General features: G+C 38.3%; 2 protein-coding genes across 1 annotated transcript; both read right to left on the bottom strand.

Annotated features, from left to right (window-relative positions):
• LOC131409894 (phosphatidylinositol 3,4,5-trisphosphate 3-phosphatase TPTE2-like) overlaps positions 1 to 27,844 on the bottom strand; it is a 233,745-nt gene that overhangs the window by 129,542 nt on the left and 76,359 nt on the right.
• On the bottom strand, positions 7 to 26,555 carry LOC131410410 (FRAS1-related extracellular matrix protein 2-like). The gene is made up of 10 exons (XM_058548584.1): positions 26,501 to 26,555; positions 25,557 to 25,721; positions 24,609 to 24,791; positions 19,682 to 19,812; positions 17,451 to 17,609; positions 15,848 to 16,151; positions 13,506 to 13,637; positions 12,037 to 12,368; positions 1,677 to 1,869; positions 7 to 233 (listed from the first exon to the last, which is right to left on the bottom strand). Exons 1-10 carry the CDS (start codon positions 26,553 to 26,555, stop codon positions 22 to 24), a joined length of 1,866 nt encoding a protein of 621 aa, XP_058404567.1. The 3' UTR covers positions 7 to 21.

Raw genomic sequence — 27,844 nt, 5'->3', positions numbered from 1 at the left:
ACATACACAATTCATTTAAAATTAAGGGCTTCTACGCTCATAGGGAAGCATGCTGAAGCATGTGTGAATATGGAAAAAGTATATTGTTGTTGTATGGGGAGTGGCTATCAATGGATAACGGGGCTTACCGGGATGTGAGAGCACAAACAAGCCATGGAATTGAGCCTCCGTCTTGAAGTTCACGACTGAGCGCCCCTCTTCCCCGATGCGCATGCCGGTTGGATAGAGAGAACCTACAACGGGATAGCGCACAAGAGTGGAAATATTGGTTACCAGGGACTCCTAATGTACAGGATTTCTTCCAAAAATGAATTCAGATTCATCTCATCTTTAAGCATTCTAGCCAAAAGGTATTATCAGAAGAATTCTGAGTGATGAGAGGCAGAAGTAGTTTTGTTTCTAATGAGAAAAGGTGTCTAGAAGGTATGCAAAAGAGAATTAGGTAACATGAGTGAGGCCAATATGAAATACATATACAGATGGGTTACAGTAGGCCAAGATTTTTTTTTAAAGCTTTAGTCTACATAAATGAAACTGTAAATTGAGAGACTTGATGAACTTGTCAAATTTTGAAGATTTGGACATGTAGGTGGAAATTGGTTTGTTCTTCAGGATGATTCCAAATTTTATAGGCTTAATAAAACTCAAGCTTTCCCAAGAAATTTAGCAGTTTGACCAAAGTTGACTCCAGATTCAAGAAGGAAACATGAGATCTTTATGTAGAAGTTGAGAACCACTGTATGGATCCATATTAAGATTCACTTAAATGTACATTTTCTAAGGCAAGATATGAAATTAAAACATTTGAAATAACCTGGAGTGATTGTTCAGAGTGATCATATTACCTTTCACTTAGCTTTAAGGTAATTTGATCTGTTTAAGACAGCAGATTTTGAGATGCACTATCAACAGTATTTTCCCTCTGACTCGCAAAAAGTAATGCAGGTATGGTACTCAGACGTGCATGGAAGCATAGCACTACTAGATGCCTGAAAAGAAACAGCACTAATTCTACTAGTGGGGTAATTAGCTTTATGATTGTGGACTTTGAATTACGATTCTGACATGGAGATTGAAACAAAGTTTTATAGATGCTTATGGGCCCAATAGTTAGTGGCACTTAACACTATTGTTCTAAGATATTCAGCTAAACTATCAGAGAATAATAGAATTTTAAAACAGAAATAATAATAGAAGTCTAGCCTATCTTTCAGAAGAAATTGAGTGCCGTAAAGGTTAAGCAATATGTTCGAGATCACACAGCTAGTTAGCTGTAGAGCCAGAGCTAGAATCTAGGACACAATTCACTCTGGACTTTAAAACACACCTCCCATTTTCAGAAACAAAAATGTGTAACTTTTCCTCTCGGGTTCGTTCCTTTTTTTCAATTAGAACTTCCTCTATCCACTTTCTAGAATCTAGGGAAATATATAGACCGTGTCATGTAATGCATAAATCTCCATGAAATGTAAATGTTATATGTGACAGTCACATATTATGCAAAATTTGAGGCACCGATATGATTTAGTTAAAACAGTTTTTCCATGACAAAAATGAAATTATCTTAAAATATTGACTATAAAAATAAAATATATTGGAAGTTGCTTCTATTACTTTTAGCTACCGTAAAAATCCTCTTAAGTAATTCAAAGAGGTAAGAAAACTAGTTTGCCCACCTTGGAGTTCGGCTTCCGGTGGGCTGCCAATTCCATCATTCCACAAGATGGCAGTGTCATACACAAACGTGAGACGCAGCTCTGACTTCAAGTCAAAATGCTGCCAGCCTCCTACCCCAACGGGGGAATGGAACACGTAGGAAACGTACAGAGGGACTCGAAGAGTCACATAGGACTGCACTAAATTTAGGACCTAAAACAATAAAATGACATCTGTCAGTACGATTCAGTGTTGTTAACTAAATGAGCCTAATTTTGTACAAGCCATTTTCTCCTTTCACGTAACTGAAGATTTCATCTTCAGTTGAGGAAAGGAAATGACAACACTTACAACACTACTGTCCCCTCACTGATTTTGGAGCAATTAAATAGTTGTTACTATACTAACTTCCTTTGCAACAAAGGATATGTAGCAGAGATCTTTAAGATAAACTGCATTATTTTGAGTATGCTATAATTTACATAGCCCTTTTTGTTTTAGAGCAGCTTTATAAGATATGGTTCACATAACATATAATTCACCTATTTAAAGTGGACAAATCATTGGTATTTAATATATTCAGGGAGCTGTGCAACTTTCATCACAACCAACAGGACTCCCGTACCCATTCTCAGTCATCCCCTTATTCCCTCCTCACCTCCAGTCCTGGCAACCACTAGTCTACTTTCTGTTTCTGTCTATTTGCCTATTCTGGACATTTCATATAAATGGAATCATATAATATGTGGTCTTTGGGGACAGGCTTCTTTCACTTAGCATAATGTTTTCAAGGTGCATCCATGTTGCAGCATGTTTCAATACTTTTATTAGTGAAAAGCACCCAATTTTATGCCTATACCACATTTCATTTATCCATTCATCAGCTGATGGACATTTGGGTTATTTCTAGTTTCTGGCTATTATGAATAATACTGCTATAAGGTATTTTTTAATTATTATATAGAGGAAGATGAAATAAAGCAGGAAAGATCCAGGGAAGCAAATATGTTTAGTAATGACATGTAATATTTAAGGTGTCTCAGAAATAATTAGTTGAAATGAAGCATCTTGCTTAAAATTTATGCTTTCCTCTTTCAAGTATTTTGCAGGTGGATTGGGGGTCATGGAGGATAAACTAATATTTATTTACTGAGTGCCTACCACATTTCAGATATTGTGTTAGGTTCACAATAAAAGCTATTCAATATTTTCACTCTCCCCCAGAATTATATTTATATGTATGGATGGATGATTGGATGAATGGATGGATAGATGATGGATAGAAAGAGAGAAAGAGGAAAACTAAGATTCAAAGAAACAAAGCAAATTTCCCACAGAATTCTTTAAGCTTCTGGAGTGGCGCTGCCAATATCGGAACCCAGCTGTGGACCCATGCTTTTTCTACTCTATCACACTTTATCATATTCCAAACAAAGCTGAGGGTAGTCTTAAGATCACCTAACAAAGCTTATCATATTTAATTCTCAAAAATAGCTCTGCAGAATAGTAGGGCAAATACCACTATCATCTTCTACACAAGAGCAAATTTGGGTCAGATCACACTCCTTAGAAGTTCTAGTCAGGCTTTCTGATACAAGTCTAGTTCTCCTTCCACACTGAGCTGGCAACAGGAATAACAGTCATGAGTTAATGAATAATTTAAATCATGATAACTATAATTTGAGATAGAAGCAAACTCCTCAAATCACAAAAATGATGACTTGAATCATCAACAAATATATATATGAAAAAAAAACTATCAACCAAGCAAATTATTTGATCCTCGGCTGTGTAGTAGCTAGCACCCCCCATTATCTGCTAACCTGGCCAGCAGGAGAGGGGCCTTGCAATCAAAGTCCTTGGAGATAGTATTTTCTAAGGGTGGATATTATTGCAGTGATTGAGAAATTGATCTTGAAGTGCAATTTTAGCACTCTGACAGTGTAATGGAGAGTGATTAAGTCAATCCATATGTCACTGGTAATTGAAATTAATATTTTATCCTGTGATTTTAATAAATCAAAATTTTTTTAAAACTTAGGCTTTAGGCATGAATTTCCAATTAAACTCTCTAGGTGCTCAAAATAATTTTTGCCAACATTATACTCTATCCATCAAATGTTACTGAGAAGTGTAACAAATGTGCTATTTTGGAGAAGACTATTAACATTCACTTCCAAGGAACAAGTTACTTAGCATACACCTCCCTGACTAATTCTTATTTGATTTTATTTGATTCCCACGATAACCTAGAGTTTGATCATTTCTGGACCTGGTAACCTAGAGTTTGATCATTTCTGCACATGGAATCAGCATCTTATTGCATTTTCTTGTTCACCAGGTCTTCTTTGTCTGCTTAGAATTTCTGTCTAGAGGAATTGGAGCCTGAATGGAACTACGTTGATCACCCAGGTCACCTACCCATTCATTCCTGTAAAATTGAAGAATGCAATGTAACTTCTAGATGTCATCTTAATGAGCACTTAATTTTCTTTCAGTCTGTACCACAGGACTTTTTAAGGTTTTTGTTTATAGTAAAGAAATATATGTTAAATCTGGTATACCGCTCTTAAAGAAACTGTGACACGATGAGTGAGTTTTGATGTCCTTACTGATGTTTAAATTCTCCAACAAAGGCAAACAATACTTTAAATTCCATATTTAAAGGGATAGCGTAAAATTCAAATGCCCTGAAAAAGGTAACACACTGATGTACATTTCTACCACTACTACTAAGTGGCTAATAATGGGCAGCAAGTATGTATTTGGGGAGGTATTACCTGCTGAAGGGACAAAAGAAAGTCTGCTGATCTGTGTCACATAGGGGAAGAAGAGGAAGAAAAATGATACTCATAATGTTGCCTAAGGTGAGAACTAGTGTTGAGGAAAATTGCATTATATTTAATTGTTCGCTTATTTTGGACATGTAGCTGAAGTGATCCAACTTACATATTATCTTATTGATGTTTTAAAATTCTTATAGAAGTAGGCAGTATGTATATGTACTAATAAAAACTAATCTAGATTTATTTTGTTCTTTTGCAACTTTCACTTGAGCAAGGCTATATTTCACATGTATTGAAATCAAGCCACGAAAAAGATAGTTGGCAGGCCCAAGATTATTCAGTACAATCAGGACTGACACTCAAGTATCTAGACCAGCACTGTTCAATGGAAATATAATGTGAGCCACACAGGTAATTTAATTTAAATTTTCTAGTAGAAACATGTGAAACCAATTTTAAAAATATACTTAACTCAATATATCAAACCTATTACATTTTAATATGTAATTAACATAAAATATTTTTAATGACATATTTTATATTCTTTTTTTGTACTAAGTCTTTGAAATCTGATATGTTTTTTACCTGCACAACATATTTCAATTCTGACTAGCCCCATTTTGAATGCTCAATAGCCACACATGGCTAATGGCTACCGTATTGGACAGCACAGATTAGACACTTATACCCAAGGCGTTTTAACTAGACCACACATATTGAAAACAATAATCATTTAAAAATATTTGACAATCATGCAGCTACCCCATCTTTTTTTTTTTTTTATAATTTTTATTTATTTATTCTTTTCCCCCAAAGCCTCAGTAGATAGTTGTATGTCATAGCTGCACATCCTTCTAGTTGCTGTATGTGGGACGCGGCCTCAGCATGGCCAGAGAAGCGGTGCGTTAGTGCGCGCCTGGGATCCGAACCCAGGCCACCAGCAGCGGAGCGCGCACACTTAACCGCTAAGCTACCCCATCTTTACGCAGGATATATGGTTTGCACTTACTTCAAAGATTGAAAACAGAGCCAGAGCTGTTAGAATTTTATCTGAGGGCTACCACTGGTGGGGATTTCCCACTGGTAGAAATTTCTTTCTGTTGCTGCTTTTGTTGCCAGAAGTATGTCTACATCATCAAGATGGCGGTGTTTGTGAATGTGTAACGAAGGCTCATAGATCTCAATAGCTTGAAATCTCAATACAGTGTGTACTTAGCTAATCAGCTGAGGACATTGTTTTAACAAGTTACAATTCTCAGCCAAGGTCTCTCAGTAATAGCAGTCTACACATCCAGGAACACCTGGAGGAAAGAGACCTTGGCTTCTGTTCAGCTACAAGCCTTTCTGAAGGTCTGTGGTATCAGAGATGCATGAGGGAGACTCTGGAACGAGGGAGGGTCAATATTGCTCCACAAATTTGTTAGTATTAAGGACAATTCTATGAGATATTTACAATAACAGAATTAGAAATAATCTAGAAGAAGGGTTAAATAAGTTATGCTGGCACACCCACAAGGCAAAAATATCCTGGAGCCATCAAAAGTCATGTATCTGAAGAATTTTTCTCGTCATGGGAAAATGCTCACAATATGTTAAGCTAAAAAGCAGTATACAAAATGGTATAAATAATATTACACTGCTATTATTAAAAATATGTATGTATATTGAAAAGAGACTAGAAAATACGTCTGTGTACAGTGATAGTGGGACGAGTGAGATGTTTTTTCTTATTTTACACTTTTTTAGTTCTCCAGCTTTCCAGGTGATATCGTTACTTTCATTTAAAAAATCCACATTATTAAAAAAATTAACTGACAAATTTGACAAAATAGGAAGTAATATGCTTCATGAAAGTTGTACATTTGGGATTCTCCCTGCTATTTCTTGCAAAATGATTTAGCGTGGCTTATATGTAAAAAAGAATAAATCAGTGTACTGAGTATAAAATAATGGGATGAAAAGAGATGACTTCTAAAAGCCCCAAAGTTCCATGTTCCTAAATCAAACAAATAGTAAAAAGAAAGGAAAATTATTCCTTGAACCAAACAACTAGGAATAAACATGTTTACTTTTCCAAAATCAAACTGTCTTTTCATAAGTACATTACAATTTCATGTTTCACGTGCAAAGTGTAATTGGGGTTGCATTTCTGCAGCATATTCATATTCCTTGAATGATGTTATGTCGCTGTTTACTTAACAAGGTGCGAGTTAACATTCTGACCTTGCAGTACAGCCAGCCAGGCCGATAAAAGGTGGAATGAACTGAGGTGTTTTCAAGAGAAAAATCACCAAAAATACCCAAGAGTTTAAAAAACTTAAGTTTAACTTTAATAACTATTTTGCATCACAAGTGTTTTTCATTGTATACCCAAACAATTTAAAATTTTATTTAGGAAACAGATGTCACACAAAAAGGTGGAGCAGAATCATTATTTTATTTATCTCTATTTTTCTTTTACTACTATTTATCTGCTTTTATAATTTAGAAACTAACTATTAAAAGTGATTTTAGCATTGACTATCATTAGAGAAAGTGCAAGTTTCTTTTTCTTGGCAAGTAAAATTCTTAACTTTTATAAGAGGGAGGATTTGATTCTTATAACTCTACTTTGTTGGGGTGTAAGCTCTGTATCTGGTGTCCTCAGCAGGTACCTGGTATGGTCTCTGGCACAGAGTAGGTGTTCATCGAATATTTCTTTAATGAATGAATGTGCAGTAAATAAGATGGCAAAAGCAGAAGTAGTCTTAATATCAGCTAAAGCTACATTGAAGCAGTAAAACTGCATAAAACTTCATTTGCTGTTAACAGATGACTTTCCTGGATGTTTCAGGTGATTCCTTCAGTTTGGCAACTCCTTTTTTTTTTTTTTTTTGGGAGGAAGATCAGCCCTGAGCTAACATCTGCCAATCCTCCTCTTTTTGCTGAGGAAGACTGGCCCTGGGCTAACATCCGTGCCCATCTTCCTCCACTTTATATGGGATGCCGCCACAGCATGGCTTGACAAGCGGCGCATCGGTGCGCGCCCCCAGTTGTGAACCGGAGAACCCCGGGCTGCGCAGCGGAGCGCACGCACTTAACCACTTGCGCCACTGGGCTGGCCCCATGGCAACTCTTTCTTATAAGTTAAATAATCTGCATGTGGGAGGTTAGGGAAGGAAGAAAATCCTTTTAGGGTGTGTTAGAGCTTTTCAATCACAAAGAAAAACGCAGGGACTTGGCAATATTTCACGGCAGGAGCTTTAGCTACTAAGAACATATAAAGAAAAAAAATCAATTCTTAATCATGTTGTTCCTGGCAGAAGCAATTACCAGTTAGTAAAACTTGTTTGCACAGTGATTACCTTGATCTAAGGCGCCAAGTCTAGAAAAGGACTAGAAGCGGGAAAGTAACATCTATTAGACGCTTGGCCACGGCTGTGTGGAACTGGCAGAGGACAAACAGACCCGGGCAGCACTGGCTTCCTTCGGGTGCTGCTGTCCAGTGGAGTGGGCAATAAAACTAGGAAGCTGCTCTGAAGCACATTTAGCCCATATTGATGGTTTACCTTTGTTTTTGCCCATTTTCCCATCCTAAATGCAGAAATGTAAAAGTTTGTTAGACTCTTAAGCACTTCTAAAGCAGAATGTGTTCACCAAGCATTTAGTTTGCTTGCCTTCAGGTGCTGTTTTGTGAAACTTGTTTTCATTTCAATCTGATCTGCCAGTACTCAAATGAAGCTGTAGACCAGTGTCATTAAGGTATGGATTTGCATAATTTCACCAACAGTGGGTGTGGGTATAATCTGGCACACATCTGTACGACCACTGTTGGGCAGCATTCTTGTACCAAGAACAGAGGGAAAAGTTCATTTGCCTTTCCCGTAATCGCATCTGTGACCATATCCACTCCTCACATTCACTCAATTACATGACATTTAATTCATTCAATTACATGTCCAGATAAGAATTATGACGTGGTTAAGAGCAGAGGCTTACAAGCGAATCGCTTTTGGGCAAGTTATTTGACTTCTCTTTGCTTCAGCTTTCTCATCTCTAAAAAGAGGACAAAATTAGTATTTTCCTTATAGTGGTGTTGTGAGGACAGGATTAGTGGAAATATGTAAAGTACTTAGAAGAATGGCAGGCACATAGTAAACATTAAATAAAATGTTAGCTAGTACTATTATTATCGTCGTTATTGTTATTGTTAGTACTATTATCGGATATTTTCTCTTCTTCTCTAGAACCCAAAACTAATGGGGGAAAATTAGGGAAATATCTCAAAGAGTTAAATTTCTTCTACTTTAATTTGTATTTTCTTCTCCATCACCTACATTTAAATAATGTGTGTATGTTGAGGGGGAGGCAGGGATATAGGAGAAGATCCTTAGCTAGGGGGGAAGTAGAAGTTTAAATCCAAGGAAGAAAGTCAGGGAAAACGAAATGGTCATCTCTGAGCTTCACTCTAAGAGAGGAAGCAACATGCTTTATTAGATTGTATTGCCATTTAGTTTACACTGAGGCTTTTAGAATTTTATAACAAGATTCTGAAATTCCAGTGATTTACACTGAACCTGGTCATCTCCTTTATGTTGATCCAGGTTACTCTATTAAATTTATTTTCAACAGTGCAAAAGCAGAAAAATTCTTTCAGAAGAAACTCATACAACAAGCTGGCCACCTTACTTAAGAAGATAACATGGACCAGTTAAGAACTGGATGGCTCAATAATTCTTATAGGGTGCTCTCTCTTATTCCGAGTATTATGTAATGTAAGCCTCTTCAGGCAGGTGAAACTTAACTGAAACCTGCAGTTCCCAGTTTTCACTAATGAAGCAGATCTGTCACCAACTAGGCACCTGGAGAAACTCAAAGGTGGGTCTGGAAGCAATTAACTGTTTTTCCAAGTTATTTCTTTTCCTTTTTTATGTTAAGGAGATGAAACCACCAACCATCCTGAAACTGACCAAACAAGAAACTCAAGGGAGATGTAACCACCAACCATCCTGAAACTGACCAAGCCTCACCACAAGACCTAGGCCCATGACCTTTGCCTTATTTTTAATGCAAAGATCTCTCCAGGAGGGGCTTAGGCCTCATTATGTGGAAGTATGTTCTCCAGCTGAGCCTGTGCAAGCTAATACCTGCCTCTCCCTTTTGAATATTCATTCCCCAACCGAAATAAAAGTTCCTGCTTCCCTTTGTTCGGGGATGCTATGACTTTGGAAATGATTCCTCATGGCCTCCTATTTGCTGCAAATACACTTTACTTTGTGAGACAACTTCCACTGGTGTAGAGTCTTATTTAACGCACCAGGAGGCGAGCCCACTTGGTTCGGCAACAGAACCATTGGCAGCTCAACTACAGAAGCAGAGCAATAACTTTTCTAGCTAGGAGTGGTAATGGGAAGAGAAGAATAATGAACGTAAATAATTAAATAGAGGAAGAGTGATTTTAAAAAACACAGCAAAGTATAATCAGTTTAGCTGAGTGTTTTATGGTAAGGTTTGGCCGGAGAGATGAACACATTAGAGGCAAGATTTGCATTCAAAATGCACTTGGTACATTGGAGAAGTGGGCAGATATAATAGAACAAGGCTTAAGCAGGATAAGCGCAGAGTTTTCACTAGAGAAAGCTCTCTGGGTTGCATATCTAAAAGACAGAAAAGTGCTGCCATTTTGTGGAGAAGATAGAAAACGTTCTTGAGCATGAAAAGAGGCTATAGACTAAGCGAGATCCACAGAGAAGCTCCAGGTAAGAAGTGATTTTTAACAAGGAAGAACTAGAACTACAATATAATCCTATTACTATATCCAATTTGTGCGTGTGTGTGTGTGAGGAAGATTAGCCCTGAGCTAACATCCGTCGCCAATCCTCCTCTTTTTGCTGAGGAAGATTGGCCCTGGGCTAACATCAGTGCCCATCTTCCTCTACTTTATATGGGACGCCACCACAGCATGGCTTGACAAGCGGTGCGTTGGTGCGCGCCCGGGATCCGAACCTGCAAACCCTCCAGCTGCTGAAGCAGAGTGCATGCACTTAACTGCTACGCCACTGGGCAGGCCCCACTATATCCAATTTTGTTTATGCCAATAGATCCTGTGACTTAAGCAAGATCCTGAGAGAAAAGCAAATGGAAAGAAAACAGGAATGATTTAATAATGGATTGAAAATAAGCTCTTTGAGGAAGAGCTAAGGGAACCAGAGATATTTGACCTATAAAGGAAAAAGGCTGAAGTAGATTTGTTAACATGAGTCCTTATTTTTATTCTGGGGATAGGGTTTTTTTTTTCTTTTGTGTTTCTTTCAGGTGGCAAAGATAGGTTGGGGAAGAGGGATCTGAAGAGGTAACACTTCTGAGGGCTTAAGTGACTTGCCTAAGGACACATAGCTAGAAAACATCAGAGTGACATTTAGGTCTGCATTTGCTTGATTCCAATATCCAGGCTCTTTCCACTGTTCCACACTGTCTTCCCATTGGTGTTTTTATTTGGGATTTTTACTAATCCACGCAAGTTTCTGAATATTTTGCTGCTTTCAGAGGAGGTGGTTAAGATAATGTCTCACTACCTTGGAGTCCAACAGTTCCCAGATATAATATAACTGCCCATTTAACATAACACCACCTCAACTTGTCAAGTTTCACACTTGGCTGTAGGATTAAACTGATAGTGAGTTATCATCTACTTTTCTCTTGCTACCACTTGTTTTATATTTTAACACCACAGGAATATAGCACAGAAAAAAACCAGCCTCACCTTTGCCAAATCTTGAAAGACATGATCTATTCTGGGTACCATTCAACACTTTAATGTATAAGCCTATTTACATAAACTCTTTTGTTCAGTCCTGTAGGACAGAGCATAGCTTTTAGTTCAAATACTCACTAAATTCTCAACTACACCCTACATATTTTAGATTCTCTATAATAACTGCTAGTGGAGACCTTGCTTCTTTATCATTTTAACAACAACTTTGTTGATGATGGTGGTGGGGAGGATTGTGTGTGTGTGTGTGTGTGTGCGCGCGCGCGCGCGCTCACATGCGTGTAGTATGAAGAGGAGTCAATAATTGTAGAGTAGAAATAACAATAAGCTTTTAAGGAAAACACTTTAGACCATGTTAGTGATGAAGAAATGAAAGAGAGGGAGGAAAAGGGGAGAAAACTAGAAAGAAAAGAGAGGAGAAATGAGGATAGAAGGAGAAAAATAGAAGGTAGAGGAAGAAGAAAGATAGTAAGGAGGGAGAAAAACTAGACTGACCCTGAGGATTGTAAATCCTCATTTTAGATGGTTTATGAGATATCACAGGCATCTATATACATAAGAAATGATAATGTATACTTTCAAGAGTAATTGGTGTTTCGATTTTTATAATATCAGAATAGATTTGGAGCATTGCTAAAAAATACATATGCTTTTGACACATTGTTCCAGAAATAGACATGGATTTTTCACACCAGTCATGCCAATTTTCTAGTCCCTCTTGTACCTAATGACCTATATCACCAAGATGGAAGACTGGAGTTGAGATTTAGTCCACATCTATGTAACTGAACAAAACCAACTAGTTTATCCAGTGACCAAAGTTCAGATGTTAAAAATCCATACCTGCCCATCTGTTCCAATGGTGCCTCCACAGTCAGTAAGAAGTTCCGACATGTCATAGCAGCTAACAAACTCCCATAAGCAGGCCTCTAAGTTCAGGTTTCGGTAGAAGCGTAAGGTATTGGAACCTCTGATAGATGAGCTGTACTGGTAAGGATACATCTCTCCAACTATTTCTGGATTTTTTGTAGCATCAGTCAAGAAACCGTGGTGGGTCTTCACTTCAGTATAATCCAGGAGGTTGGAGCACTTGTGGTTTCCAACCCTCGTGCCATCGGGCCTGAGGGTGAGCTCAAAGTTGGAAAGCTCTTTGGTGGAGATCACAGGGAGCATGCCTACAAGGAATTGTCATCATTGTTACCATTCTCACCAACAGCAAAGGGCTTAGAACACTTCATAATTTCCTTATCTCTTGAGAAGACAAGTCTTATAAAATACTGCAGAGGAGTGATTATTAAAGTGGTGTCCTAGGACCCCTGGGGGTCCCAGGAATTTTCCTGTGACATGAAAGCTATTTTCATAATGATACTAAGACATTATTTGACTTTTCCACTCTGATTCTGTCACTGTTATAGGTCTGTTTTTCCCTCCTCAGCCCTTTGCACCCCTGAGTCACATGTCCAATGTGAGCCTAGAGATGGTGTAGTCAAATGTGGGACCAACATTATGCTGTAAAGTAAACAGGCACATATTCCTGTCTACCTACCGTCCCACTCAACACAAATTTGGGTTTGTAATAAGCAGACAATGCAGAATTGTGTCCTTTTTCTGAGAGAGGTAGATTCTACCTTGTAGTTGCTAATGCTGCCTAATATTTCCTTTTCCTTACCTACTTAAAATATAACTAACATACCAAATAGTAAAATTAATATTAACAATTTACTTCAGTATAAAATGAATTGAGTCAAATACAACTTGAAAATGTCTCCTGAACATGAGGAAATATTCATAAAGTGTGGGTAAAGTTACTGACTCTCAAATTGTGGCCACACTTCCCTGTCCAGAGAAAAGGAACACAAACATAATACTGTTAGTTGCATTTTTTATTTTATTTTAATGCCTAGGAAATGTCTTAGTTATTGCAATAAATATTGGGAGGGATCTATAAAACTCCAGCTATGAAATATCAAATACATGTTGAAAGTGAGCGTTGAGATACCAAAATGCTTTACAGTAAGTCTAAGTTCAAGAGTTTTGAAGACATACTTGTGCTATTTCCTAAAAGCTATCATATTAATCCATGTTTTGTTTTATTGTGTTTGGACATGTATTAAATTTATCTAATTTTAGAGAATGCTTAAATTGTCAGACTTCAAAAAACTGGACAGAAAGAAAGCAGAAATACTTGAAAGGAGCAGAAGCAGCAAATTGAGCAGTTATTGTCTGCTTGGTTATTTAGGGTATTCAGTAAAATAACCAGGTAATGTGGAGCCCAAACCACCTCCACAGATTTGCTTACCCAAGTCACCTACCGTCTATGTGTGGCATCGTGACAGTGAGCTTGATAAGGTTTGCGTAGTCTGGGTCCTCGGGGCCCGTGTAGCGCAATTTAGCTGAGAATGGCTCTGCTCCCACTATCCCTGGCACCCGGGGCTGACAAAGACCTCAAGGAGAAATGAACATATTTATGCTAAGAGAAGAGAAAAGACAACACCTAAAGAATATTTTTAAAATAGGCACTATTATTTTTTTTATGTACTTTAAAATTCTCTGTGGACTAAGGCATTGCTAAGAGTAGATATCATAAGGAAGCAGAATAACATAGAGTAAGAAGTAATCACAGCAGACAGTTTAGTGTTTACTTCTTAATAGTTGGGGTATTTTATAAAGTATGAGAAAAAATAGTTATTGTTCAATGTGATTTAATATGTGCTGGACATTCTAGGTTATGATCACATTCACAAAATCATTTTAATATAAAGTGTGAACTGACACAGTAAAAATGATTAAAAGCCAATAGGAAAAAAGTAAGTATAATTTAATTAAGTGAATGGGATGCTTACCCTAGAATAATATACTTACGACTAGTTATAAAATATACATTATTTATAAACAAATAAAACTAAAAGTGCCCTCATTTTTAAAACAAAAAATGTCTCTTTAGAGGGGCTGGCCTGGTGGCATAGCGGTTAAGTTCGTCCGCTCTGCTTCTGGCAGCCCGGGGTTCACAGGTTCGGATCCCGGGGGCGGACCTACGCACCACTCATCAGGCCACGCTGTAGCAGGTGTCCCACATAAAGTAGAGGAAGATGGGCACAACTGTTAGCCCAGGCCAATCTTCCTCAGCAAAAAGAGGAGAATTGGCAACAGGTGTTAGCTCAGGGCTAATCTTCCTCACACACACACACACAAATGTCTCCTTAGAACCAGGGAGCAAAATGTGTAGTTTTCTCTATATATGTAATTTCTTACAGTATTATAATTTATAATATACTGATAATAAAACATATTGTTGCTGATATACACATACGCATACTGATATACATACTGATATATATCATTTTCTCTCTCTCTCTCTCTCTCAGTGATCTTTAAGAATTTTGACATGAAAATCTTCCTCCAATGTTTGCTTTAAGAGAATTTTGATGTTTCCATTTTAATATCATTTAGGGGACCAAGATGCTAGATTATAACTTCAAGAGAACTAGGGAACATATATTTTCTATTTGTACGAAACAGAGGAAATAGACAGGTATTTATTAGCATAGCAATAAAATCAGAGGCAGTCCTTAGCATCTGATCTGTGTGTTTTATTAATAGGGGAACTCATTTTAAGGCATTGTTTATTTATTTATTTTTTGGCACTAACACAATAGTTTGTTTTTAAGGCAAACTTAAAAACCATATATTTTAATCCTAATAAAAGAACATGTTTCCTATACATGATATCAATAAATATTGATCCTGAGTATATAATGGTGGGAGGTGGTACATATAACTCTTCTTTCTGTGACAAAGAAACTTCTAAAATTTTGTATGAAAATGGAAGTTTTAGAAATAGAATCTTATAAATAGACTGTTATATTAAAAATCTAATTTAAAAATTCTTCTTCAGAGTGAAGGATTTGTTATAAAGTGGATTTCCTGTCTTTTCAGTGTTGTCTCCAGCTACATCCTATTCTCCACCCACAACGTGTCTGGGCTCCAGCCTGGAACATCCCCCGTAATAACAAGGTATGGGCACTGGTACATACTTCTGCACCTGGACTGTCCTTCTCCTCCTGCCCCCAGCAAACTTCTACTCATCCAACAACCAGCTTGGAGTGCCTTGGCATCACGTATGTCGTTGCATACCATCCTGCTTCACCTCCTGATCCTTCCTCCTCTCTCTCTCACATGCTTCCCCACTTCTCTGCTTGTCGTTCCCAGAATATTCCAAGTTCTAGCATGCTTCTGTGAGTCATTGCTCATGCTTTTTTTCTCTGCTGTTTTCAAGATGCAGCTAAGCATCTCCTCTTTGATGAAACCTTTCCTGACCCACTCAGGGTAGAACTAATGACTCCTACTTTTGCATTTTGAGCCTTGTACAGACCTAAAATTTGTCTGTGTCCTCAATTTGAGTATAAACTCCTTGAGGACAGGAATCTCGCCTTATTTTTCTTATTGCCAGCATAAAGTATGGCATATAATAATAAGTGATCAAAAAATGAAATGAATTAATATTTGTTTTCTAAAGAATATTTTCATAAAAATGGATTTTATAGGGTATTAAGGAATATGTGAGGGCACTTGGAAGAATTAATAACCAGAGTTAGAGATTTATAATATTCCACGGTATTCCAGTGGTCTTCATGTGGGAATGGCAATGCATTACCTTCTTCTTTGCCAATGGTTACAATAGGACTCATCAGCTCCAGGCCCTCATTGCCATTGGCATTCACGGCACGAGCCACACACTGCACCCTGGAGCCAGGCTGAAAGTATATGGAGTCTAAAGTGATCATCTTGGATGACGTAAAAAAGGTGTCAAAGTCCACTTCTCTCATGGGGCTGGTCACACCATCAGGGCCAGCGGGTGCACTAATCAGCCATCGGTACCGCGTCGATGTGTCATTGATGTTCTCACTTGCACAAATAGAGCCTGTTTTGTCATAGTCTGAATATTTAGGGTTGCAAGCCTATGGAAAACAAACAACTATGTTAGGGCCACGGTACAGAACTATGTGGAAATGATTCCTCTCAAGGTCTCACAGTGTTTTCACTGCTGCGTTTTCCATTTCCAGATGCTAGTCCTGCAACTTTCAAATTCCTATTCTAGCCATAATAGCTTTTATGAACTCTAATCTTCCATTTCAAACAGCTTATTGGACATGTCCACCTCTACCTTGATACGTGTAAAATTATTATTCATTTTATCATCTCTCAAATCCTCAGAGTTGCCAAATCATCTTTTTTCTTTCCCCCTCCCTTCCTTCCTCTCTCTCTCCCTCCCTCCTCTCTCTCATCTTGCCCCCACATCCAGTGGGTCAGTGAACTTGGTCGATTCTTTTGCAATACTTCTTAAGTTGCTCCCTTCTCATTCCCAGGGACCACCTCCCCATCTAATTCAGAGCCTTTCTAGTCCAGTGACACACCTGCCCTGGTAACACTCCAAAATATACTTTCTTCTCATGCCATTCTTCTGTGCAAGAACTCCCTGCTACCCAACAAATGAAGCCCACTTTCCTTAATATAACATTTAAAGACCTCTACAACTTGGCAGCAAATTATGATGTCTGCCTTGTGAATTCAATAAACGTTTATGTGTAGCTACTGTATGTAGGTCATTATACCAGGGCTGTTGTTATGTAAAAATAAATATGACCCAGTGTTTTCTCACAAGGAGCTTATAATTTAGAGTCAAGAGAAGGCAAGTAAAAAAGTGATGATAACATGTCATTTTTTATGCTATTCCTCTAGATGTAGTTTGTGTTGCAATCACTTCTTCCTGGAATGACCTTCCCTTATCTGACTCTTATCTGAAACTACTGAAATTCCCCCAACTATCCCAAGCCTTCCTTCACACATGGAGCTGCAGCCCTAGCTAGTCTGTATCATTCTCATAATAATAATGATCACATCTTGCCCTATAGTACAGTAACTGATTCCTGTATATTTTTCTCTTCCTTATTTTTAAATTCCTTGAGTTCAGAGTTCAACACTTATTTATTTTTCCATCAGTGACAGACCCTGAGGTAACACAAGATAACACACTATGTACACATCAGTTAATAAACCTCTAGTGGATAAAGGAAGAAAAATGGGAGCTTTAATTGATTAATGTTATATTTTCCCTTCTAAAGTTCAAAGCTTCAAACTTGTAGTATTTTCCCACTTTTATTTCTGCATGACAAAGCCAATACTATATTGGTTAATGTTTATAATTATTTTAAATAATTATTTTACAAGTTTCTCAATTTTGTCAATTTCCTACTCACTGTGATACAGACGACAGGATAGCCAGACACAGGTCCAGCACTCTCTTTAGCTCTGGAAGTGTCATCATACATCAGTAAGGACACAATTTGAGGGACAGAAGGAGAAGTGACATCTGCCATGCTGTTCATTTCTTCTATATACACAATGGCTTTGGTCATCTAGAAGAAAAAGATAATTATCTGTAGTTACTGAAATAATTGACTCTTGGTGCATCTATTGTACAGGATAATACCCATGATGCGCGGCAAGTCCTTGGCTTCATTATGATGAAAACTGTCACATGCAGAGCCCCTGCAGAGTGACAGGCCCTATGCAGCTTGTTCCATGTAACCCTGACACCTTGGCCATATCTTATGGTACAGGGGAGGGTACCTGAGCCCAGGGCTTGCTGCGTTGGCCAGTGGTCCACAAGGTATTTGGGCTCTAATTTTTTGCTCCAAAGTGATGATAGTAGCTAAATCTGTCTGGGCATTGTGAAGTGGAAGATCCACGAAAAAGTCAATTAGTTGATAGTGGGAGGAAAGGTGAAAGACACCCCAAGAGAAGGCAGATCCTAGACGTCACATGATAGCACGGGCCATGTGGAAGTGGATGCTAGAGAAAAGCAAAGCTTTAATGAGCAGAGACCAGAAGCAGAGCCTGAAGCACAGGCAGAGGGAGAAGTTGAGCCACAGACAGAGGAGGAATCTATGAACATCCACTGCTGGGATGGTGACAGGAACACCTCGATGATAACTTTTCCTTAGCTCCTGAATAACCTTCCAATATCTGGCTATAAATCACAATTTCCAAATCTATATTTACATGTGTATTCTCTTTTTGTTCAGATATAAGCAATCTTTCTTGGTTACATGTAAAAAACCCTTTTATATTAATTTTAATATTTTTCTCTCTTTTTTTATTGTGGTAACATTAGTTTTTAACATTATATAAATTTCAGGTGTACATCATTATATTTCGACTTCTGTACAGACTACGCCGTGTTCACCACCAAAAGTCTAGCTGCCATCCATCACTGTCCACATGTCCCCCTTTACCTCTTTTGCCCTCCCCCCAACCCCCTTCCCCTCTGGTAACTACCAATCTGTACACGTGTATTTTTTGGTGGGGGAGCTGAGGAAAATTAGCCCTGAGCTCACATCTGTGCCAATCTTCCTCTACTTCATACGTGGGTCACCGCCACAGCATGGCTGACAAGTGGTGTAGATCTGCACTCGGGATCTGAACCTGCAAACCCCGGCTACCAAAGTGGAATGTGCCGAAATTAACCACTATGCCAGGGGGTTGGCCCCAATCTTCCACTTTTTTGCTTGAGGAAGATTAGCCCTGAGGTAACATCTGTGCCAATCCTCCTCTATTTTGTATATGTGTCGCCGCCATAGCATGGCTGATAAGTGGAGTAGGTCCACACCTGGGAGCTGAACCCGTGAACCTGGGCCGCGGAAGCAGAGCATGTGGAAATTTAACCACTTGGCCACGGGGCCAGCCCCAGCTGCCGTACATGTGTATTCTTAAAAGAAGCTTTTATCACTTGAGGTGATCTGAGTGAATCTCTGTTCCTTTCACTCAAAAGAGTTTAATGCAATGCTACATAAAAATAACAATAAAAGACTCATTTTTTATGTGATTAAAACTTTAGTTTTATAAATTACTTTAGGTTTAAAGGTCAAAATTCTGTGAAAATTATGTTTACCTTAAAGAAAATCTGGTTGATGATACAATATAAATAAACACGGAAAAAAAATGTTAGGACAGGAACATTTTGATCACTGAGGCTCTGGACATCAATTTAATAAAGCTAGAATGAACAAGTAGGAATTTTGAGGGTTAGCAAACTACCTTTGTGAGTTAAAATGTGTGTTTTAATGAGTTGTAGCACTGAATTAATCATCTCATCTTTGTGCTGAGATGAGACTTTCTTTCTGGAGGTTAATCCCAAATTCAAGTATTACTGACTGAAATGGGGAGGGTAAGTGGGCTGATGTGGGGCTCAGTGACTCTAGTCTTTGAGTTTCTACAAACGTGATTTTTCAAAGAAAGAAACAGAAATTTCTTGATTACGATCTAATAGGAACAAAATTTATTTAGGAGGTGAAAAGAGATTATGCGCATCTCCTTTATAAAGGCTTATACAAAGTCCCATTCCCTTATTGTATACTATATGATGCTTACATGCATTTTCCCTAATAATATGCTGGCCATGAATTTATATCCACATTTTATTGCTTACCTGTGTCTCTGCTATCATATTTTCATCGGGTTTTAGGTGAACAGTGAAGGACTCTCTCATCTCTCTTATCCCATCAAACATTACTTCAGTTTCAACAACGTGCTGGGTTTCTCCCTCCTTAAATTCAATTTCTACAAATGCAAAATCACAGATTTAAATCTTTTATGTATGAACATGAGAAGTTTTTGTCAAGCTTTCTTGACAATGGCTCACAGTGAGAAGTACATCTTACATTGTGGCCCAGTGTATTTGTGTGTGTGTGTGCGAATAAAATGGAATAAAAAGTTTAAAAACATCACTTATGCTTACTATATTCATTGCACTCTGATATTTTCTATTCTATTCCATTTTATCCAGAAGAAAATTCGAATCATAAGCTACTAAATTGAGTTATTGACCCACAGTTTGAAAAAATGCTGAGGTATGCAATGGAAAATCAGCAGGTCTAATGTTAGGACATAACCAGTCGAAATCGCCTCTCATTTCCCAGAATTTCTAAACCAACAGGACACAAGTCAAACAAATATGATCACAGGTATTATTGAGTGTGAATAGCATTTACATTATGTATGTATCTAGAAAAGCTGGATATAAAATTGAGACTTTTAATATCATATCAAACTATATTTTAAAAAGACTTCTTTTTGCTGTTGATGTAAATCTTGGAAACTCTTTTTTAGATCAATGTTAATGGTATTTTTCTCTTACCCCTATCCGTCCTCACAAAAAGAATGCTTCATTGTCACGAAAATCAAATGCAATTATGAGAATCCTTTTCTTAATGAAACCGGCAAAGAGTTAGCCATTGATAATTAAACAGCTAGTAACTATGGGGGATCAGAATTGGCCCCACCCCCACTAACTAACCAAAGGAGTATGGGATGGGAGGCCTGCCCCCAGAACAGACCATCACCACAGACATCTCTGGTGACTGGGTGGGTCCCTGCTAAGCCCATTCTTAGTTCTGGTTGCCCTTTATAAAAGACATTTACATTTGTAAAGAAAATCTCCATTTGTAAAGGTATCTTCTTCCCTGTACCAGGAGGAAGGAGGGGGATGGCCTTACCTAGAAACTTATCAGAACGGAAGATGAGGACTTAAATCTGCATGATAAACTTACGCATTGTTAACTGTGCTGTTTAGGTAATATGCTATCTGACTCCCACTAGGTTCCTACAGGTAACGTCACCCTGGAGTCGGGGTCACCATGGTAATGGGGGTTTGAGCTATTTTTTCAGGAACTGAACCCCTTGTCCACTTCAGGCCGGTTTGAGACCACCAACCCATCAACTGGGACTTTTTGATGGTAAGAGGTTGGAACTCCACCCTCAGGGCATGCTAATGCCGCCATTCTGTGAACATGTGTCCTACAAAGAGGCATGAAGCCTGACTACGCTTGTGCAGATCATCAATTACCTCATCTCTCCTCACCTCCAATCATTTCAGACCAGCTTGCCCCCTTCCCCATAAATACCCGAGTCCCTATCTTCGGGGAGGCGGATTTGAGACTTGTTCTCCCGTTTTCCTCACTTGGCTGCCTTGTGATTAAACCCTCTCTCTCTGCAATCTCGTCCGTCATCTCCGTAATTGGCTTTCTGGGCGTTGGGCAAAAACGGACCTGGTGCGGTAACATTAACCATTTCAAAATTATTAAAACATTAAGAATTAATTGATTTTCTTGAACTCATGAGTAAGCAGCTGACCATACTGTGAAACTTGGATAGACTATTTTGCTGGTTTTACCATACCTTTTGAGAAACTGGCTCAGAAGAGAAATAAAGAACATAATGCATAATCATTCCAATTAGAGAAGATAACAGATGCTGCTTTCTGACATAACTGCAGTTCCATCATTATAATTCTAAATTATAAATCCTTTAAAATGTGGCAGAACAAAATGTGTCTCCAACGTATTTTTCTTTTCCTACTTCTATTTTTTTTGTCAATTATGGAAAAGTAAGCCAGATTCATCTTTAAAATTAGCTCTGTTTCTAGATACAGCCATTATCCACATCAGCCTTAGCATGTTCTATAGTCTGAGATTTCTCATACCCTAAGAGATCTTATGGTTCTTGTTCCAGAGGATGAAAGTAGCCAATCATCTGGCCCACCAATTTGTTTGGTAGCACCTGTGGGATGTTGTATTAATTAGTTTCTAACACTTAAAAATCTGGAGATTTCATAGGCAGATGCAGATCTTTTTTCAGTTCTTTTGCATTTTTCTGCCTAGCAACAGTCAGCTGGCTAAGAGAGGACAGGCATTTCCCAGCAGCGAATGGACTTTCCAGTTCAATACCATCCCTGTCACTCCATTTTCCCCTCAAACCTCCTTGGTTCCTCATTTTCATTGCTTGTCTTAGCCCTGTAAGCATTCAAGTTTTGTAACTCTCTGAATTATACAAACCCAATTTCCAAGAAGTTAAAAAGTTAAGAATTTATTTTAAATATTTAAATTATTGTTTTCTTAAAGTACAATTGCTAGATGATAGACACTTTTCTCAATCACTGTAGCCTTTATCTGTCATTTTAGACACTTTTAGCACAACACATATTTCAACTTACATTCTATATTTAATTTTTTCTGTTTATTTGTGAAGGACTGACCTCAATTTGGAACACAAAAAGAGAAATTAAGATATGTTTCAGAAAATATTACTAAATTTTTATTATAAATAGCATGTTGACATTTATGGGCTAAAAGAGACAAAGGCTGATTTAATGTTATTTAACTTTTTTCTGACTTCATTTGTCAGTTTACTATATAGGTAGAATTTTGTTTCTGTTTTAGCAAAAAGAATTGTTTTATATTTTAAAAAAACATTTTCTGTTAAAGGTCATATTGTCCATATTTAGAAGGTGTTTCCTTCATGTAAAACCTACTCACTACAGAAAGACTTATTTTAGATTTTATAATTTAGTAGCTAATCAGGGTTTTTTTTTCTTTCCTTTTGGGTTGTATGTGATTTATATAAAATATATCACTGATGCCAGCCCTGATATCAGTTCCCCTACATTAAACCCAGCATATATGGGGTTAAAACCAAAAGTACTCATCCTCTTTTCCTGTTTCTCCAAGTTACAGTCATATGTAAATATCAGGGTTCTTTTTGAAGTCTTTTTTTTTTTTTTTTTGATGAAGATCAGCCCTGAGCTAACATCCATGCCAATCCTCCTCTTTTTGCTGAGGAAGACGGGTCCTGAGCTAACATCTATTGCCAGTCCTCCTCCTTTTTTTCCCTTTTTCTCCCCAAGGCCCCAGTAGATAGTTGTATGTCATAGTTGCACATCCTTCTAGTTGCTGTATGTGGGACGCGGCCTCAGCATGGCCGGACAAGTGGTGGGTCGGTGGGCGCCCGGGATCCAAACCCGGGCTGCCAGTAGCGGAGCGTGCGCACTTAACTGCTAAGCCACGGGACCGGCCCCAAATAGCGGTTTTTTAAACCTTTGTATCCCTGAACTTCACGAGGCAAACAGAAGTTACAAATTGTTAAAAGGCCAGGTGGCCTCACACTGGGCTCACACTGAAGTTTTGGCTAATTACCAGTTCTTGAGGTTTATTAAAGGGAGGCTGATATCCAGAGAATATCAAGAAGCTGAAGCTTCCCAGACCCCAACTCCTTGGCTTCCTGGCACCAGGATCCACCCATCATGGAGGCAGACCATCAAAGACAGTCCCGCCTTTGATTCTCTTATCTCACCATCCTCCTCCCTGCAAACAGCCTCACAAGGCCAAACGCAGGCTGCTGGGAAAGCGCCAACCAGCAAGGCCACAGACTCCCCCTCCCTATAAGCAGCTACATTCCTCGCAACCTTTAAAGCCCCTTGCCTCCCATCTTTCAGGGAGACAGGACGAATTTGAGGGCTCACTCTCGTCTCCCGGCTGACGTCACCGGAAATAAAAACCCTTTCCTCGCCACAAGCCTAACGTTCCAGTTTTTATTTGGCCCCTCTTGTGTGGCGGGTAAAGAACCTGTGTAGGAGTCTGGTAACATTATCATCCTTTACATAGAGAATAATCTGAGGATAACTTTGAAGCTCTTTACCATATATGCAAAAAATACACAAGCTCCTTTGTAGAAGATGCTCTTTTTTCCTATTGTCTCATTAAATTTATTACTTAGTAATAACTATCAGTCACTTTCCAAATTTTGTTCGCAAGTTAGGAGATCAAGAAGAATGCCTGAAGCTCTAAGATCATCAAGAACTCATGATGGCTGGTAGTGAGAGGTAGGAAGCTAGAAACAAAGTGGAAAGTAGAACTCCAAATAATTCATAAACTTAATTTTGAACATCAATTTACGTCTGTTCTGTTGGCAAATAATTCATAGAAACAGAGAGAGAAGAACTGATTTGTTAAGAACTTACTTAAAAGTAAGTGGTAAAATGGTCCAAAAATTTGAAGGAGGCGGCGGATGGATGAAAGCCATCCGTAATGGGCTTCTAAGGCCCAGAGAATTCATTGTCTCTGTGTTTGGTATTTCACCACTCTTTCAGTGCCCTCCATTAACACAAAGTTTTCTAGCTTTAAGTTTTAAATTGTTAGTGTTCTATAAACTATAATAGACTATCATCTCGGCTATCATGCACATTTTCAATGTAACAGAATATGCCAGGAAAGTTATTATTTAATATCTGATTACCATAATGAAGTAAAACCCATTGAAAGTTAAAGTAGTCTCAAAACAGAAGGTCATCTAGTACATCTACTCAAAATTTCCTGACATCCTAACACATATACCTTGTAAGTCAAAAAAGAAAATCTTGGAAATAAATTCCATTGTCTTTGTTTTTCTGAAGGAGATTAATTTGAAGGATTATGTCTATTTTTATCTCAGTTTGATATTTCTCTTCTTTTGTCAAGGGCACCAGCACTAACACACAGTGTGAGCATGACCCATCTGGAGACAGGCCCTGGGAGCCCCCATACCTTCCGACACAGGGTGATAGTCTTCTCCAGAAGTGGCTGAGCCATCCTTGGTGTGGACTCTCACGATGGAAACCTTTGAGGTGTCTCCTTGGCGAATCACGGGAATTTTTCTAACCACCGACTGTCCTGGTTCTCTGGGTTCACTGACGCTAAATTTGGTTTCTCCAAATTTAATAATTGTCTCTACAATTGTAAGAAACGTGGACAAATTAAATTCTAAGGGGAATGCTTTTTCTTCATTTATGTTTCTTTCCATGTGGGAGGAGCTTAATTATATCATACTCCTGGCTTCTCTCTGTCCCCTCACCCAATATTATTTGTGAGTGTGTTAGGAGAAACTGAGCCCAGCTCCTTCCTTGGGAATTAACCAGCCCCCAAAGAGCATGTGCTCTGGGCAGTCTCTATATGCCAACAATTTTATGGGAGTGAGCCACTGAGAGTGGGAGAGGAGGGAGGAAACTGCTGGCTCAGGAATCACTGCACCCAAGGGTGTGTGAGGAGGGCAGAGGAGGTATGAATGTTTGGGATGCAGACTTTAGATATAAACCACATTCTCCAACATCAACGTCCAGTTTTGGGGGTTTTTTTGGTGCAAAAGATTGGCCCTGAGCTAACATCTGTGCTAATCTTCCTCTATTTTTGTATATGGGATGCTGCCACAGCATGGCTTGATGAGTGCCGTGTAGGCCTGCACCGAGGATCTGAACCCGCGAACCCCAGGCTGCTGAGGCAGTGTATGCGAACCCAACCACTACGCCACCGGGCTGGGCCCCAACTTCCAGTTTTGATGGTGTATTTCATTCCCCATTTGACTTAATCTTTTTCCTATTTCTCAATTACTTTAAAACCCTAGTCAGAAAGAGGGGGTTATTTTCTGAGCCACTTAACTTTACCATAGATGGATTTCAGTTCCCAATTTACAGCTGAGCACAAGAAATGACTTCTTACTATCAGCATCATCTCGGATCCTTATCAGAGTTTCATTTTGTTCACCAACTGTAGCCCCAAAGGGAGAGTTGCTTTGTGGAGTGCCGAGAACCAGGCGGAGCTCCTCTACCTCCTCATACAGTACATCCTCCAGCAGCTCAAGGATACAAGGCTTTTCCGTCTCACCTGGAACAATAATAATAACAGCAGGCCAATCATATCCCAGAGGCCAAAAAGGATACAACTGCAATTAGATGTGAGCACCACAAGGGCAAGGATATTGCTTTTTCCCTGCCGTGTTGACATTGCAAAGAATAGTGTCTGGCATGTAATAAGCCTTCAATAAATATTTACTGAATGAATGAGTAAATATTTGAACATATGTAATGACAGGTCTCTATTTATGCAGGGAATTTCTTTAATGTCTGTCTTTAAGTTCTGTCACTCATCTTAGAAAACAAGGGGAAAAAAAGCAAATGCCAGTTTTGTTTACGAATTTCTAGCATCATGATCAGGAAGCAAATTTAGCAAGCTTGTACTGGTTGGTCATTCTTAATTTGACTGCTGTACTAATTTCTAATACAACTATTGGATAAAAGTCATCAAATATTTTAAGACTCTGGATACATGCTAAAATGTGACATCTATTTCCTTCCATTTCTGTCATTTGAACATTATCTCTGAGCATTGTAAAATCTATACATTTGATATGCCCTTTTCCCCTGAATAAGTTTTGAATAAACAATATTGTACATTGCTGGAAACCAATCAACAAGTTGATACAGAAACCAAAAGGACATTCATTCAATCTGTTAGAACCTACCTCACCTTATTATCATCTAGTACACATAAAACCATGTCATAAGCTTGTTTGAAATCAAGAACTTGTATTTCCCTGATATACATTTCTCACCAAAAACTTGGCTTCCTCAAATTTCAAATAAAAATTTCAAGCTCAAACTTACCAGGGAGGAATGTGATGATGGCGATCTCACTATTTGGGCGTTCTTCAAAGTCCATCATCACTTGTGCAGACCCCTGCCGTGTATAGATAGCATCTCACTGAAGACCTGTACTGGATATCTCCACTCCTGTGGATCACTGCAACTATCTGCCCATCATTTTCATTTCCAATATATACTCGTTCTTTGAATTGCATCTTAGGCACTGAAAAAACAAATACAGGCATACCTCGGAGATCTTGCAGGTTCGATTCCAGACCACCGCAATAAAGAGAACATCGCAATAAAGTGAGTTACACGAATTTTCTGGTTTCTCAGTGCATGTAAAAGTTACGTTTATACTATACTGTAGTCTAGTAAGTGTGCAATAGCATTATGTCTAAAGAAACAATGTACATATCTTAATTAAAAAATGCTAACCATCATCTGAGCCTTCAGTGAGTTGTAATCATTTTGCTGGTAGAGAGTCTTGTAAAAAACTCAATACCTGCAAAGCGCAATAAGAGGAGTGCAGTAAAACGAGGTAAGCCTGTAAACGTATAGATCAAAGTGAGCAGAAGTTTCCTTAAGGAAAATGGCATTTCAGAAAACATGGGTTAGTGGAAAGAAGAGTGGAACAGAAGTGAGAAGAATTGAGTCCCAGTCTTCACTTAGTCACTTGCCAATGTTTTGGCCCTGAGTAAATCACTTAAGTGTTTTGATTTCTTTGTCTTTGAAATTTTGCTCTGCCCATTTTGTGGAGTAGGAAGATGCAATGAAATATTAAAAAGTGGATAAAACCAGAGACTTTAAGATATCTGTGTCTATATATGTTGCTTAATCATGAGTTTTCAGAATTTCTTGATATGAATAGCACTAAATATCGTGCACATAATTATAAGTATAGTTTACCCAGACGGTGTTGGAAAAACTGATGAGTATAATATTATATATATATATAAGATTTTTAGGTGACACCTGTGCTGGGTCAATTAAATATAGATTTCATTGACAATAGGTTAGACTCCTCCAAGCAATGTCAAGATTATCATGGTTGAAGATTATTTATAATTCCCTTGTGATGACATGACAGAGAGCCCTGCTGTGTGTCCAGCAGCTGGTTGTCTCAGAACAATGTTTTTGGCACCTTATTAGGGAAATTTCAGGAGTGTCTGGGTGTAAGGAGATGACAGAAAGTGTCTTGTGTTGAGAAATGGAAAAAGACCATTGATACTCAAAGGTCTGTGCAATTTCATATGGTTCTACTACCCATTTGTAGTGAAAGAATTATTGAGACACAATCAAGATATTGATGACAATCTCATTTTCTTGTTTTTAATTTGAGAGGAAGATTACAAGTTTTCTTCT

The sequence above is a fragment of the Diceros bicornis genome, chromosome 9, assembly GCF_020826845.1.
Source record: "Diceros bicornis minor isolate mBicDic1 chromosome 9, mDicBic1.mat.cur, whole genome shotgun sequence".
NCBI classification, from domain to species: Eukaryota; Metazoa; Chordata; class Mammalia; order Perissodactyla; family Rhinocerotidae; genus Diceros; species Diceros bicornis.
The sequence above is the reverse complement of the archived record's forward strand: the minus strand, read 5'-3'. Positions and strand labels throughout refer to the sequence as shown.

Bases quoted from the DNA above. Each gene is read 5' to 3' on its own strand.
- LOC131410410 (XM_058548584.1), bottom strand. From the start codon at position 26,555: ATGGACTTTGAAGAACGCCCAAATAGTGAGATCGCCATCATCACATTC. The intron at 17,610-19,681 runs GTAAGCAATAAA...TTTTTCTTCTAG, and splicing joins ATATGATAGCAGAGACACAG to ATGACCAAAGCCATTGTGTA. The intron at 234-1,676 runs GTGGGCAAACTA...ATCCCGTTGTAG, and splicing joins ACCGGAAGCCGAACTCCAAG to GTTCTCTCTATCCAACCGGC.